This window comes from Sciurus vulgaris (assembly GCF_902686455.1).
Source record: "Sciurus vulgaris genome assembly, chromosome: 6".
Classification (NCBI taxonomy): Eukaryota; Metazoa; Chordata; class Mammalia; order Rodentia; family Sciuridae; genus Sciurus; species Sciurus vulgaris.
Window position 1 is genome coordinate 71308249 of NC_136466.1, and position 13094 is coordinate 71321342.

The following is a 13094-nucleotide window of genomic DNA, read 5'->3' on the forward strand; positions in this document are numbered from 1 at the left end:
AAAAATGGGCATCACAACTGATGCTCTGGATAACCCTATTACTAAAGGTCATAGTGATGGGAACACTGCATGGTGGAGCAGATGAGGAGCAGGTGCCCCGTGGCTTAAGAGAAACTGCTCACATCTCTTTGATAACTAAGACGTTTTTATATGCTGACATCCAATACCTTAAAAAGAGGTGAAATTAATGAGGTTACAGACTTGGGAAGATATGTTCCATTTGCTGAGTGTTTGGAGTGTCCTTATCACCCACCAACCAGCCTTGATCACTTCCTTAAGGTTGGAGGTACTTGCAGAAACTGAATTTTAAAATGGCAGTCAACCCCCAGGTCTTATTCTTACCACCCTTCTAAGTATCTTAATGAGCCATGTCTCTGACATTTTTCTTAATTAGGACTGAAGCCCTCAACTGTCTGAATTTATCTGAAATTAGTCATTCTAGGTGCTGTTTAAGACAGGGCCCAATTTCAGCCTCTTAGATGCCATTGACAAAGCTGGCTTCCTCAAAAGCCCTCTCCCAGGACTCAGTGGTAGAGCACTTGCCTAACATGCAAGAAGCCCTGGGTTTAATCCTCAGCACTGCAAGACAACAAAGTGCCCTTTTCTATCAAGGTGAAATGATCAAAGGCAATGGTTAAGGTGACTTTGGAGCTTACCTCTGAGGTGGTGAGCCCACACACCTTGAGCTCAGGATAGGCAGTGACAGTTTGGCATCCAGGAAGAAATGGATGACCCTTAATGATAACTAGCACACCAAAGTGCTGGCAATGAGCAGAAAGGCCATTAGGCCCACCCCAGACATTGGCAAACTTTTCAGGGTGATGAAGGGCACCAAAACCTTCTGCACTATGACAGGAATTTCTGTACCTGCAGACCTGGGTATATCAATTTTACCCTTAAGGCTTATTTCTGCAGCCAAGGAGGTAGTCATTTTCACTCCACATTATTAAAACTCCCAGGACATAAACTCACGAAAGGTTTTTCTTCCCCTAAGTTTTACCCCTAAGACTTGTAAGGTTTTTCTTCCCATTTTCATGATGCCTCTAGCAAAAGCCCAGCCCCATATAGCTTTGACATCACAGCAGCCCATCCTGATGATCTTAATCCCCAGGGAATCTCTTCTCTGGGACTAACCTCCCAGACAGAACTAAGTCTGATATTTGAGACCAATCATACTTCTATTCCTCTACTTCTTGCCCATCCAGTGAGAGACATTCTTCTCTTCTCCACAGGGCCCTCTGGCTAATAATCATCCTTACTATCTAGGATTCTAGAACTACAGCTCAGGAAGGAGTGATATGACTTTCTGGGTATGATTTTATATAACCAGTAGAACTAGCCTTCTTGGTGTTCTGGGGGGTCCGAGAGTAAAGATGCTCAACACAGAGAAGATAGCAGGTTAACCAATTTTAATGGAACCAAATGGTTACACAATAAAATTTTATATACATTCACAAAAAGACATCTTGCAACCGTCCTAGGAATTGTAGAAAGAAAATAATAGGGAGAACATCCATATGAAGATTCTCCAGTTAGAACTGGAGATTAGTATTTTGGTCTTTTCACTTCAACCCTGTAATGGAAGGAAAAATAGGTCAGTATAAGATCAATACACTGAACAATTCCCACAAAGGAAGAATAATGCTGCTCACCCATCAGCTTCCATCTTCTTCCTCTTCTCAATGATCTGCAAAAAGAACAGTGAGTCTATGGTCATGCGGCCAACTAAGTTCACTGGAGATTCAAGGCTAATAACCTGCCTCTCACTTACATGGCTCTTCAACCCCCTGCTTGTTCTTGGATCTATGAGCCAGTATCTTCTCCCAGCTAAAACACTCCCACCTGAGGGACAATCCCACTTACTGCACTAATCTTCTTCCACTGTCGATCAAGCTCTGCCTTGTCATTGGTCTCCTTGAAGCGCCTGGTTTTCCTTCCTTCAGACATCTTGATGCCGTACTGGAATGCAGCCCTGAAAAGATCCATTGGGATAAGAAGGTATTAGAGGTTGGGTAGCAGGAACAAGGTTCCATACCCCTCTCCTCACTCCCTACCCATACTCAGTACCAACTCACTTGGGCAAAGCCTCCTTGTTATTCATATACTCGCTGTATTCTTCCTGGGTATCAAAGTCCCAGCGGCCTAAGGGCCCTTTTTTGTTACCCTATAGTAGGACAGTATAAGCAGATGAAGAAGGAAACAGAAAAAGAATTTTAGTCCTTGATTAAAGTCAGACTCTCCTACAATCCCAGGTGCCACCATTCATAAATCCTACCCTAATAAATAATAAATGTCTCTTTACTCACTGTGTATCAGATATTATTCTGAACACTAAACATGTATCTTAATTAATGGGATGGAGGAATTAATTTTTGTTTTCTTGATAAAGAAACTAAGGCAGTTTTAGGGCTGGGGTTGTAGTTCAGTGGTAGAGCACTTGCCTAGCATGTGTCAGGCACTGAGTTCAATCCTCAGCACCACATAAAAATAAATAAATAAAATAAAGGTAAAAGCTAAGAAAAGATGGCATAATGTTTAATAAAAACAAAAAAAAGATAAGAAACTAAGGCAGTTTCAAAGAGCAAAAGAACTTGAGAAGGTCACAAAACTAATAAATGGCAACATCAGAATGAAATAATTGTAGATTAATTCATACTTTTAAATCACTGAGGTACACTGAAAACAAGGAAATGAGATGTCTCCACAATTAATGGTGTTAGTGGTGACTTTGTTTTTAAATTATTACTTTTAAGATAAAGGAAAACTTCCAACTGGCTATAACAAAATTCAGTTATTTTCTAAAAACTGCAATTCCTTCTGCCATTGCATTTATATAATAATGCTTGCTTACTGCCTAGGATAGGAACCAAAGCCTGATACTTTATTGTAGGAAATAAAAAAGAATAGACTTTTGGCCATATCTCACTTGATCTTGTGCAAACTCTAAGGAAATGTGCTAGAGTAATGACCCAAAGGTCCCAAACATCTTTGCACTTCATACCTGATCCATTTTGCTATAATCCACCTCCTCATCACTATCCACAGCCATGTCATCCATCCTAAAGAGAAGCAGCAGTTAAACAGATGTTACTGACCCAATGATCATACTTCATCCAGAAACCCATCCATCAGGAAAGGCCACCCCTCCACACCTCACTCAGAACCTAACAGTTCTTCCAATTAAGAAGCAGCCTCAGATCTCAGTAAATCAAATTTCTACCTCACCCCACAAGTTATTCTCCAGTCATCCATCCCAGCCCCACTTTCTTAACAGGGCCCCACGTACGTGGCTGGGTAGCACTCTGCATAACTGTTGGACATGCCAAAGAAATCGCCCAGCTGCTTTTTGTCCTCTGGTTTCTTCAGCATATGTTATGTTAAAGAATAAACTAAGCAGATCCACCTCTTGCAGAAAAGCTTCAAGCAAGAGGAACCAAGGGCTGGAGACCTCAACATGAAAATTCTCAGAAGCACATTGTCAGCTTGAATGGATCCTCTAAGGTGCAAGGCATGGTTTCATCCTTGTCAAAATTCAGCATAAGGGAAGCAGGTGGGGATAGGAGGGATCAGGGAGGCAGGCAGAACTGTACTGAAAACAGAACAGCTCTCTAACTCAGGAACATTAAAATAAAGGATATGATTCTGTGCCTTCCCAGCCAGCAGACCCAGCAAACTTTTCATTGATGGACTTGATCAACTCCTTTGCAGACCCAGGTCCTGGAACAAAGAGAGCTCTGCTTAGACTTTGAACTGATAGTCTCTCAACCTCCATTTCACAAGCCAGGTGTGGTAACACAAACCTATGATGCCAGTAACTTGGCAGGCTGAGGCAAGGGATTCACAGGTTCAAACCCAGCCTTGGCAACTCAGCAAGACCCTGCCTCAAAATTAAAAGGCCTGAGAATATAGCTCAGAGGTGGAGAACCCCTGGATTCAATCCCTAGCCTCACCAAAAAAAAAAAAACCTTCCAATAACACATCAACACATTTCCAACTTGTGACTTCATTAAAACTTTTTAAAGCACAGAATTTTATGTAACAAAATTTTAACCAAACTCCAACTCATAAGTTTCTATGATAAGATAGCAGTTGGAGACCCAGAACACTGCACACTCTACTTCTGCCTCACCTCCATAAAACCTCGGACTTGGAGGAATTATATCTAAAAGCAAATATGTCCTACCATTGCCCAGGAAAATGAGGAAAAATTCCAGACTCATCCTGCCTATTCCATGAAATAAGACATAATTCTTATGAGAGGCCAGAACCTGGAAGTTTCCTAATCCCACCAGCTTTGAGCATTACATCAGACTCTCAGCCTAGGAGGAAGTAGAGCTGTTAGAGGAAATAAGAGATGCTGTGGATATGACCCACCTTTGTCAACATCCATTGGCTGGAAAGGAAACAAAAACTCATGTGAGTGTCACTTTAACAGATTCCCACTCATCCCTCCCCAAAGTCCAAAACTGATTCCCTGCCCCACCTTGCCTGCATTTCCAGAATAGGTAACCCACCCATTAGTTGACCCAGGTGCTATTGTGGAGCCACAAGGTGCCTATATAACAGGAGGGTCCCACACCTGGCTGGATAGGCAGAGAGGGGCAGCTCCATCACTTGGTACCAAGGGTCCATATCTCACCTCATCATCTACTTTTGGCTTCTCAAAGTAGCTGTGCCTCTTCTTTTCCTCCTCTCTCTCCCGGTCGCGCTCTCGCTCACGCTCCCGATCTCGTTCTCTTTCCCTTTCTCGGTCCCGATCTCTGTCTCTCTCCCGATCACGCTCCCGTTCCCGATATCTCTCCCTCTCCTTGTCCCGAGGTGTCTTGGTTGTGGAGGGGACATAGTCCCCAATGTCTTCAAAAATGCTTAGGAAAACAGAGATCACTAACTGTCAAAGTCATATACACATCTACTTAACCTGGCCATTGCTCCAGTTTATCATACCACCGAACAACTCCCCAAAATGCCAATCAAGAAACACAGGGCCCTGTCCCTCAGGTTAGGTTTAAGATACATACTTCATGTCAGCTTCAGGAGGTTTCTTCTCTTCCAGCTTCCCTGCAATATAAATCAGAGTCAGGAACACAATCCTTACTTAATACCCACTTAGCTTCATCATCCTTTTCAGTTCTAAATGCCCTTTCAAGCATCTTCTGTTTAGAATGTAGGACAGAGCCAGGTGTAGTATTGCATGTCTATAATCCCAGCTACTCAGAAAGGTGAGGCAGAATTCCAAGTTTAAGACTGGTTGGGCAACTTAGCGAGACCCTGTCTCAAAAAATAAAAAGGGGAGCTGGGGATATAGCTCAGTTGGTAGAGTGCTTGCCTTGCATGCACAAGGCCCTGGGTTCAATCCCCAGCACCACAAAAAAATAAATAAATAATAAAAAGGGGTAGGGATGTAGCTCAATGGTAACATGCCCCTGAGTTCAATTGCCAGTAAAAAAAAAAAAAAAAAAATTAGGATGAATGCTACCCACTCTTCCTCATGCTTCAAACCTGACCACTGCTTTCTGAGTGGGTCAAGCAGAAAGAATCTGGATATACTCATCTTGCCAATGCTCCACTGCTCCCATTTTTATCTGCACCCTGGGAGTCTCCCAATGTCCTGGAGAAAAAAAGCTCTAGGAGACCTAAGTTCTATTCCTGAATGTTCCTCCAGAGTTAAGGTTTCTCTCCCTAATCCTCTAGGTACCTTTATCCTTCTTCTTGAGCTTCTTGTTGCGAGTACCCTGCCTCAGGTATGAAAGGATCTGGGTAAGCTTGCTGATGACAATGTCATTTGTGGTCAGTGTAGTCTGGGCCTGTAAACCCAAGCAGCAGGAATGTTATTCCACTCATCAGGAATCTCTTTTATTTATACATTTACTCACTTAAAAAATTAAAGGATGAGTTATAGTTAACCAGTTAAAGACAAGAAAAAGAGATGTGGCAAGACATTCCAGATAGATGAAACAACTTGCAGAGGCCCTGGATCTAGAATATTCAAGAAAGTCTAAATAACTAAAGAATTATAGAGAAACATGGTGAAAGAGACTATAAAGGCCAAACGCTGTAAAGGCTCACAGGCCCATGGTAAAGATTCTGCTCTTTACCCTGAGAAGGAACCACAGAAAGCTTCTAAACTATAGTGAGATTAAAAATTTACATTTTAAAATCACTTTGGTTATATGTAAAATCATAATGAAAGCTGGGATGGAGAGACTAGGGATGTCTAAAGAGTACAGGGTTTCCTTCTGGAGGGAAACATGTCAAAGTTATGGCGGTTATATAACTTAAGTGAACATCACTGAATTTTATACTCTTTTGGATGAATTATATGGTATGTGAATTACTTCTTAATAAAAAAGTAATATAAAAATGAGAGATTACACTCATTTATGTATGATCTATCAAAATGTATAAATGCATTCTACTGTCATATACAACAAATTAGAACAAATTAAAAAATTAAAAAAAAAAAAAAAAAAAAAAAAAAAGAAGTAATATATAGGAAGGAAACCAGAACAGAAGTAGAACTGGGGAAAAACAGTAAGGGATCTCTCTTAATAGTCCTACAAAAGTGTGGTTTGGACTGGACTATTACTGGTGGAGATGAAGAAAAGTAATGGATTCAACTGAGACTTAAGAGGGCTTAAGGAGTTGGTAATATGCTAAACAAAGGACAGAGCATAGGCGAGACTGATTCCCAGGTTTAAGAATTACGTGACAAACCCTTAGAACTCAGTTACTCACCTCCATGGTGGGGCAATCAGCCTTGCTTCGGATAAGAGTAGTGGGGATATCCGTGTCAGCATACTCATCATCCAGGTCTACCACATAGGCCATACGACCCGGCAGAAATAGCTCATTCCGTTCATATGCTTTGCTCTTGAAAAGCATACGGTAAACATTGCGGCCTGCACAGAGGGGAAAAGTAGCAAGTAGCCAATAAGAACCTTCTATTATAACAGCAGTCATTTATTAAGTGCTCGCTTGTGCCAGGAGCTATGCTAAGTGCAATGCACACTTTGCTTCCTTAAGTCTCTCACAAAAGCTCTGGAAGATGGGCATTATCATTCCCTAACAAGGCTGAAAATTTAACTGATTCACCTAAAGTCATACAGTTACCAAGTAACAGAGCAAAGAACAGGACCCAGGTGGCCTAATTTCAAAGCCTGGGTTCCCATTCACTCTTCTGCATTGCCTTCTCAAGGGCACTATCTGCCCACATTGTGTTAGATGCTTCAAGAAAGAAGGATGAGGTTTAAGGCAGTACTTACAATTATGGAAAAAATAGCTACACTACATGCTCAATATTACAAGTATGCTTGCTATACATTTCATTTTTCTTCATCCATACAATAATCCCATGAGGTACACATTAAATTAACTTTCACATGTGAACAAGCAGGAGGTGAAATCGGTTGCCTAAAAATCACATACTTAATGTGATTTCATCATGAGGACTCAAAGCCAGGACACTCTGACTCCATATTCTAAGCTTTTGTTTACTAAGCATGCTTTCTTCCTTTTTAAGTGCAGATGGACACAATATCCTTATTTATTTTTTAATGCAGTGCTGAGAATCAAACCCAGTGCCTCACCCATGCTAGGTAAGTGCTCTACCACTGAGCCACAACCACAGTTCTCTTCCTTTTTCTGGAAAGGATGGAAGAGACGGAACAGATGCATAGGCACACTAGGCAAGTACTCTACCACCCAGCCACAACCCAACTCCATGCTACATTCTTAAATGCGTAAGTCCCAACTTACGCATTAGATCGGAAATAACTTCCGATCTAACTGAGAAGGTATAAGGGTGAAATAACTAGATCCATGTCTGAGTTCTGTTAGAATATTTCATGGGAACTAGCTAATTTGGAAGCAAAATGAGGAGACTGAAGGAAAAGGAAGCATATCCTGCTGAGAGCATTAAATTCCCTATAATTCACAGAGAATGCCCCATCACTAGTATAGAACCCTGTACTCACCCAAACGTGTTTTAAATTCAATTTTGTTTTCAGGATCCTCATCTTTCCTGAAAAGACAAAAAATATTTTTTTTTCCTTTGGGTAAATGTACTTCTATTTTAGGGTCCAGTATTCTAAACTCTCAAGCCTTCCCTTACTTGGTTTCCTTCTGGGGCTTTTCCATTAGTTCCTCTTCTTCTTTCTCTTTGCTGGCAATCTCGGCTCGTACCTAAGAGGAAATCTAGGATTAAATAATATTCACTTTACATACATTTATTGAATATCCACTATACCACACTGTGGCCAGAAACAGGAACACAATATTAAATAAGACACATATTGTACTTAGTCTAATGGAGCTAATAGCAGGATGGATAGACAAATTAAGCAATTTCAACAAAGTACAATATGTTATTTGAAGTAGAAGGATAATGCAAGGGTGCAGGGCAAGGGAGGTGAGGAGTAGGAGGGATACCCAGATGATCAAGTAAAGCTTCCCCAAAGAAATAAATTTTAGGCTGATACTCAATGGCTTAGTAACAATTAGTCCTACAGAGGGGCCACATTTTGCCCTTCCCAACTAGATGGTCTGGACTACCAAGTGTCCCCTTCCTCACCTCACCAAGGTCCACACAAGAACATCTGACACTTTAGTATTACTGCCCACCTGCAAACCAAAACTCACCTTTTGAAGCAGAGCAAAATCCAAGCCTTTCACCAAATGGGTGTGTTCCATGTCACCACCCAAGAATTTGGATTCCTGGATCAACTGTCTTCTCTTCTCTGCAGCTGATTTGTCCCTGCAAAACAAAAAAGACCCCATCAGAAGAGTCCTTGATGGGTAACAAGAGTCTCTTAAAATGGCTTAGTATGAGCTCCAGAGCAAAATTTAGTATGAGGAAGAGTTCATACTGTGCTTATTTGACAAAGATGCTAAAGGAAGCATGCCCCTTGGTCCTCTTGGTACTCACGCTTCAGCAGTGGGGCCCACAGCTCTGTAGTTAGCTGTGGTGCTAATTAGTTCTGTTTCCTCATAATCTTTGTTCACACCATCTCTCCGTTCTTTGGCCCGGTCCCGGTACTTCTCTGCTAGTTCTCTTTCCCTCTCAATTTCTTGTTGGCGTAACTTGGCATAATAACTGTAACCAGAGAAAGCAAGGTATGTAAGCTACTATCTCAAGGTCAACAGAACCACCTCTGTCTGTTTCCCTACATCTTCATCCAGCTCTCCATGATAAAAAATATATACATCCTGATAGAAGTGCCAGCCACTCCTTAATAAGTCTTCAACGTAATAATTAGGGCTTCTTCCAGTTCATAGACATACTGTTCCAATGCCACCTTGACACTCCAACCATCACTAAAAAACTTTGATACACCTCTGTGGGTATGAGACTCTTCCATATGAAATATATTTAAAAAAAAAAATTCCCTGAAGCTTTAGCACCTTTTCAATTTTAGCTAAAAATATCTCATTCCTTGTTGGTCCACCCCAGAAGAGAAGAAAAGCAAAGTAACAGGTCCGGAAAGTTTAATATCATATAAATAATAATCACGATGATAGTAATATCATGAGACTCCAGAATCTCTGGAAGCTGAGATAGGAAGATCAAAAGCCCAAGAATAGGCTGGGCAAATTAGTGAGAATCTGTCTCAGAATAAAAAATACAAAGGGCTGTATAGAGTACCCCTGGGCTCAAACACCACTGCCACTGGAAAAAAAAAAAAAAAAAAATCCATAATAATAGCCAAGATTTAGTGAGTGTATTAGAGGTTAAACAAAGTACCCAAGGCTATCTGGCTGGAAACTGATAAAGTCAAGATGAAAATATAGGCAGGGGGTTGGGGTTGTAATTCAGTGGTAGAGCGCTTGCCTAGTATGTGTGAGGCACTGGGTTCAATCAATTCTCAGCACTGCATATAAATGAATAAAATAAAAAGTCCACTGACAACTACAAAATATATATACATACAGGCTGACTCCAAAGCCCTACACCATCAATCTTAAAGTTATCACTCCTCTCCGTTTAGAAAACAGAGAACCTAAGACAGTGAAGGAAAATCCAGTCTCTACTTGGTTTCCTCAAACACTATCCACCTTAAAACCCAACACCTCTTTATACTCCCTTCACCTTTTCTTTTTTCTCCTTCGTGCAGCAGGGTCTTCATCCTCATTGTACTCCCTTGGCATCCTGGAAAAGACAAGAAATTCACTGTAAGTAAAATATTGCCCCAGAAATCCCAAGTAGTCGTCTTAAGGACTGAAGAAAAGCTGGTTTAGAATTCTGGCCAAAGTGACAGTTTCAATCAGGCAGAGATCCACATTAATACTTATACATAAACAGTTCCCAAATTTTAAAAAGCATCATGAAGATCTAAAGGACTATTAAAATTATATAGCCCCAAGCATCAGCCCCCAGAAAGTCTTGAGTCTGTGGGGGCTGCAACAGACCCAGAAACACATACATTTGCGCCAGTAATGACTATTAATATAAGTAGTCCATGGAATATACCCTGAACATCCCAGTCATCACTTGAGCTTCAATCTTCCAAGAAAATCGGAACCACAGGTTTTAAAAAAGGATTATCTTTCCAGCTCCTAAGGAATTCTGGATCAGTAGAAAGGGATAGGGAGGAAATGGAGACAGACTAGATCACCTGAAGACTTACTCATGGTGACGTGACTTAGAAGGTGGTGCAGAGGTAGGTGCAGCCCTTGGGGTCATAAGAAGTTTCCTGAAGTCTTCATTGGTGAGTTTTGACCTAAAATAATAGGGAAGTTTTTAAAAATAGCACTCAATAGGAAATGTAAAAGGAACATGAAAAAAAAAATTATCTTTATTAGACACCAGGGAAATATGAACTGAAACAGAGACATGCCACTTTCAACACATTAAAGTTGACTACTAAAAAGTTTGATAAATCAAGTATGAGTGAGAATTTGGGAAGTGTATATTCTCATATACTGCTGACAGGAACATAAATCAGTATAACCAATTTGGAAGATAATTTGGTGGTATTTATTAAAATTTAAGTGTAAGGATCATATGAATCAGAAACTCCCATTTATCTATATTTAGCCCAATGAGTCATATGTATATAAGAAACCCTATAAAGGAAGCTCAGGGCTTGAGTTGTGGCTCAGTGGTAGAGCCCTTGCCTGGCATGTGTGGGGTCTTGGGTTCGAGACTCTGTACAACATATAAATAAATAAAATAAAAGATTCACTGACAACTTAAAGAAAAAAAAAGAGGTTCAATTGAAAATATTACAAGGTTGGAAACAACCTAATGTCCATTAACTGGAGAGTAACTAAATAAACTATGATGGTGTTTCCCAAATGTGGGACATACAGCACTGACAGTAAAAGAGATCATTTAACTGACATACTGACAAGAATTCCCTCCTTGACCAAACTAGAGAGAGACTCCTTTGAGTCTGCTTCTGACTAGGGCTATTCCTTGTCCTGGTGACTCCATTCTTCAACTCTGATACAGAAGTGAGGATTTATAGAAAATTACTAATAGATCTTGGTTAGGTATGGGGGAAGGAAGGATAATTCTTCACTAAAATTGAGCTCAGCAAGTCAAGGAAAAGGTCCAGTCAAAAACAGGACTCTCGGGCTGGGGAGATAGCTCAATCGGTAGAGTGCTTGCCTTGCAAGCCCAAAGCCCTGGGTTCGATCCCCAGCACAGCAAAAAAAAAAAAAAAAAAACAAAACAGGACTCTTGGAACTTGACTAAAGTTTGGTCAAGAAGGAAATCCTTATCACTGTTGTGAAAATAATCTCCAAGATATTAAGTGGGGTTTTAATAAAAAATAAAATTGCAAAATGATAGCTGCAGTATACCACCTTATTTTAGATATTTTAACTAGCAAATATTTTATCATTGCAAAACAATGAAAATTTTTCATCAGGTATTTAAGTATATGTACAAATGTACTTAAAAAGAATAGGAGGGAAATGTACACATTGAAAAGAGAACAGTGGTTACCTCTAAGAAATGGGCTTGAATTGGGGAGGTTATAAAAGACAACTTTAGCCTTATTTCTAATCTTCTAACTCTGTACAGAAGAATTAATTCCTATGTAATGTATAATAAAACAATATATTTCAAAAACTTGAAACTTCCCTGACAAAATTACCCCTCTAATACGCTTATTCAGTGCGCCTGATACATTCAAAGCTTACAGAGATAATGGACCAAGTTATGCAATTTTTGACCATCCCTGCTGACAAGATATTCACAATTCTTTCACCATCACCACTCCTACTCACTGCTGTTTGTTTCCATGGTCCCAGGGCAATATACTCACTGGTGGAAGGAGTGAGGATCATCCACATCATGGCCATCTGGGGCCAAAGGGTTGGAGAACGGCTCACCTAACAAAAAGAATTGACTTTAATCAGTCTCCTGTATATCAGATCCTGTGCAAAAACTTGGAATTAGAGTAGTGAACAATACAGAAGAAAGGCAAGAGTGACAGTGATAATACAATGTAATAGGTGCTGAAATGGGAAAATACAAGGAGCTACGAGAGCAAAGGAAGGTCTCCTAAACCTGCGCTAGAGGATTAGCAAAGACTTTCCCCAAGATCAAAACTAAAATAACTACATGAAAGATCCGGCGCACGCCTGTTTTCCGTGCAACTTGGGAGCCTGAGGAAGAAAGACTGAGTTTTAAGGGCAGCCTAGACAACACAGCGACACCCCCTCCCCACCCACCAAAGAAAAAGCAACTAGGAAAAAAAAGTTGAATCGCTGCAATCCACTAATCGAGTTAAGTACGCAGGTGACGGTGGAGAGGGCGGGTGGATTCGCTGATACTAGTGGAGCCTGGGGGCAGTCTGGAAGTCAGGAACTGCCTGGCCTCTCTTAGGGCCAACCGGCCTCTCCCGATTTAGTAGCAAAATTAACGCGCCAAGTTCCCCTAGTGACGCCAGAAAGAAAGACCAGAGGGCCACGGCCTTACTATCTCGCTCTGGCATTTCGACAGCGGTCTTTCAACGCCAGCAAGCGCCGAGTCCCCAAGAACAAAACGGACAACAAAACAGGAGCGACAGGCCTCTTCCCACAGTGCACCCCGGAACTCGACCACAGTGCTTTGCGTTCCCAGCGCTTCCGCCTCCTCCCTCTCGCAC

General features: G+C 41.0%; 1 protein-coding gene across 1 annotated transcript; it reads right to left on the reverse strand.

Moving 5' to 3' along the window:
* Positions 1-1394: 1394 nt before the first annotated feature.
* IK (IK cytokine) lies at positions 1395-13083 on the reverse strand. The gene is made up of 20 exons (XM_079145023.1): positions 12926-13083; positions 12270-12336; positions 10623-10715; positions 10085-10144; positions 8924-9091; positions 8638-8752; positions 8111-8181; positions 7974-8020; positions 6736-6899; positions 5696-5804; positions 5019-5058; positions 4640-4865; positions 4375-4393; positions 3639-3717; positions 3287-3367; positions 3002-3059; positions 2076-2164; positions 1864-1972; positions 1653-1687; positions 1395-1573 (listed from the first exon to the last, which is right to left on the reverse strand). The coding sequence occupies exons 1-20, from the start codon at positions 12939-12941 to the stop codon at positions 1546-1548; spliced, it is 1674 nt and encodes a 557-aa protein (XP_079001149.1). The 5' UTR covers positions 12942-13083; the 3' UTR covers positions 1395-1545.
* Between the last annotated feature and the right edge of the window lie 11 nt (positions 13084-13094).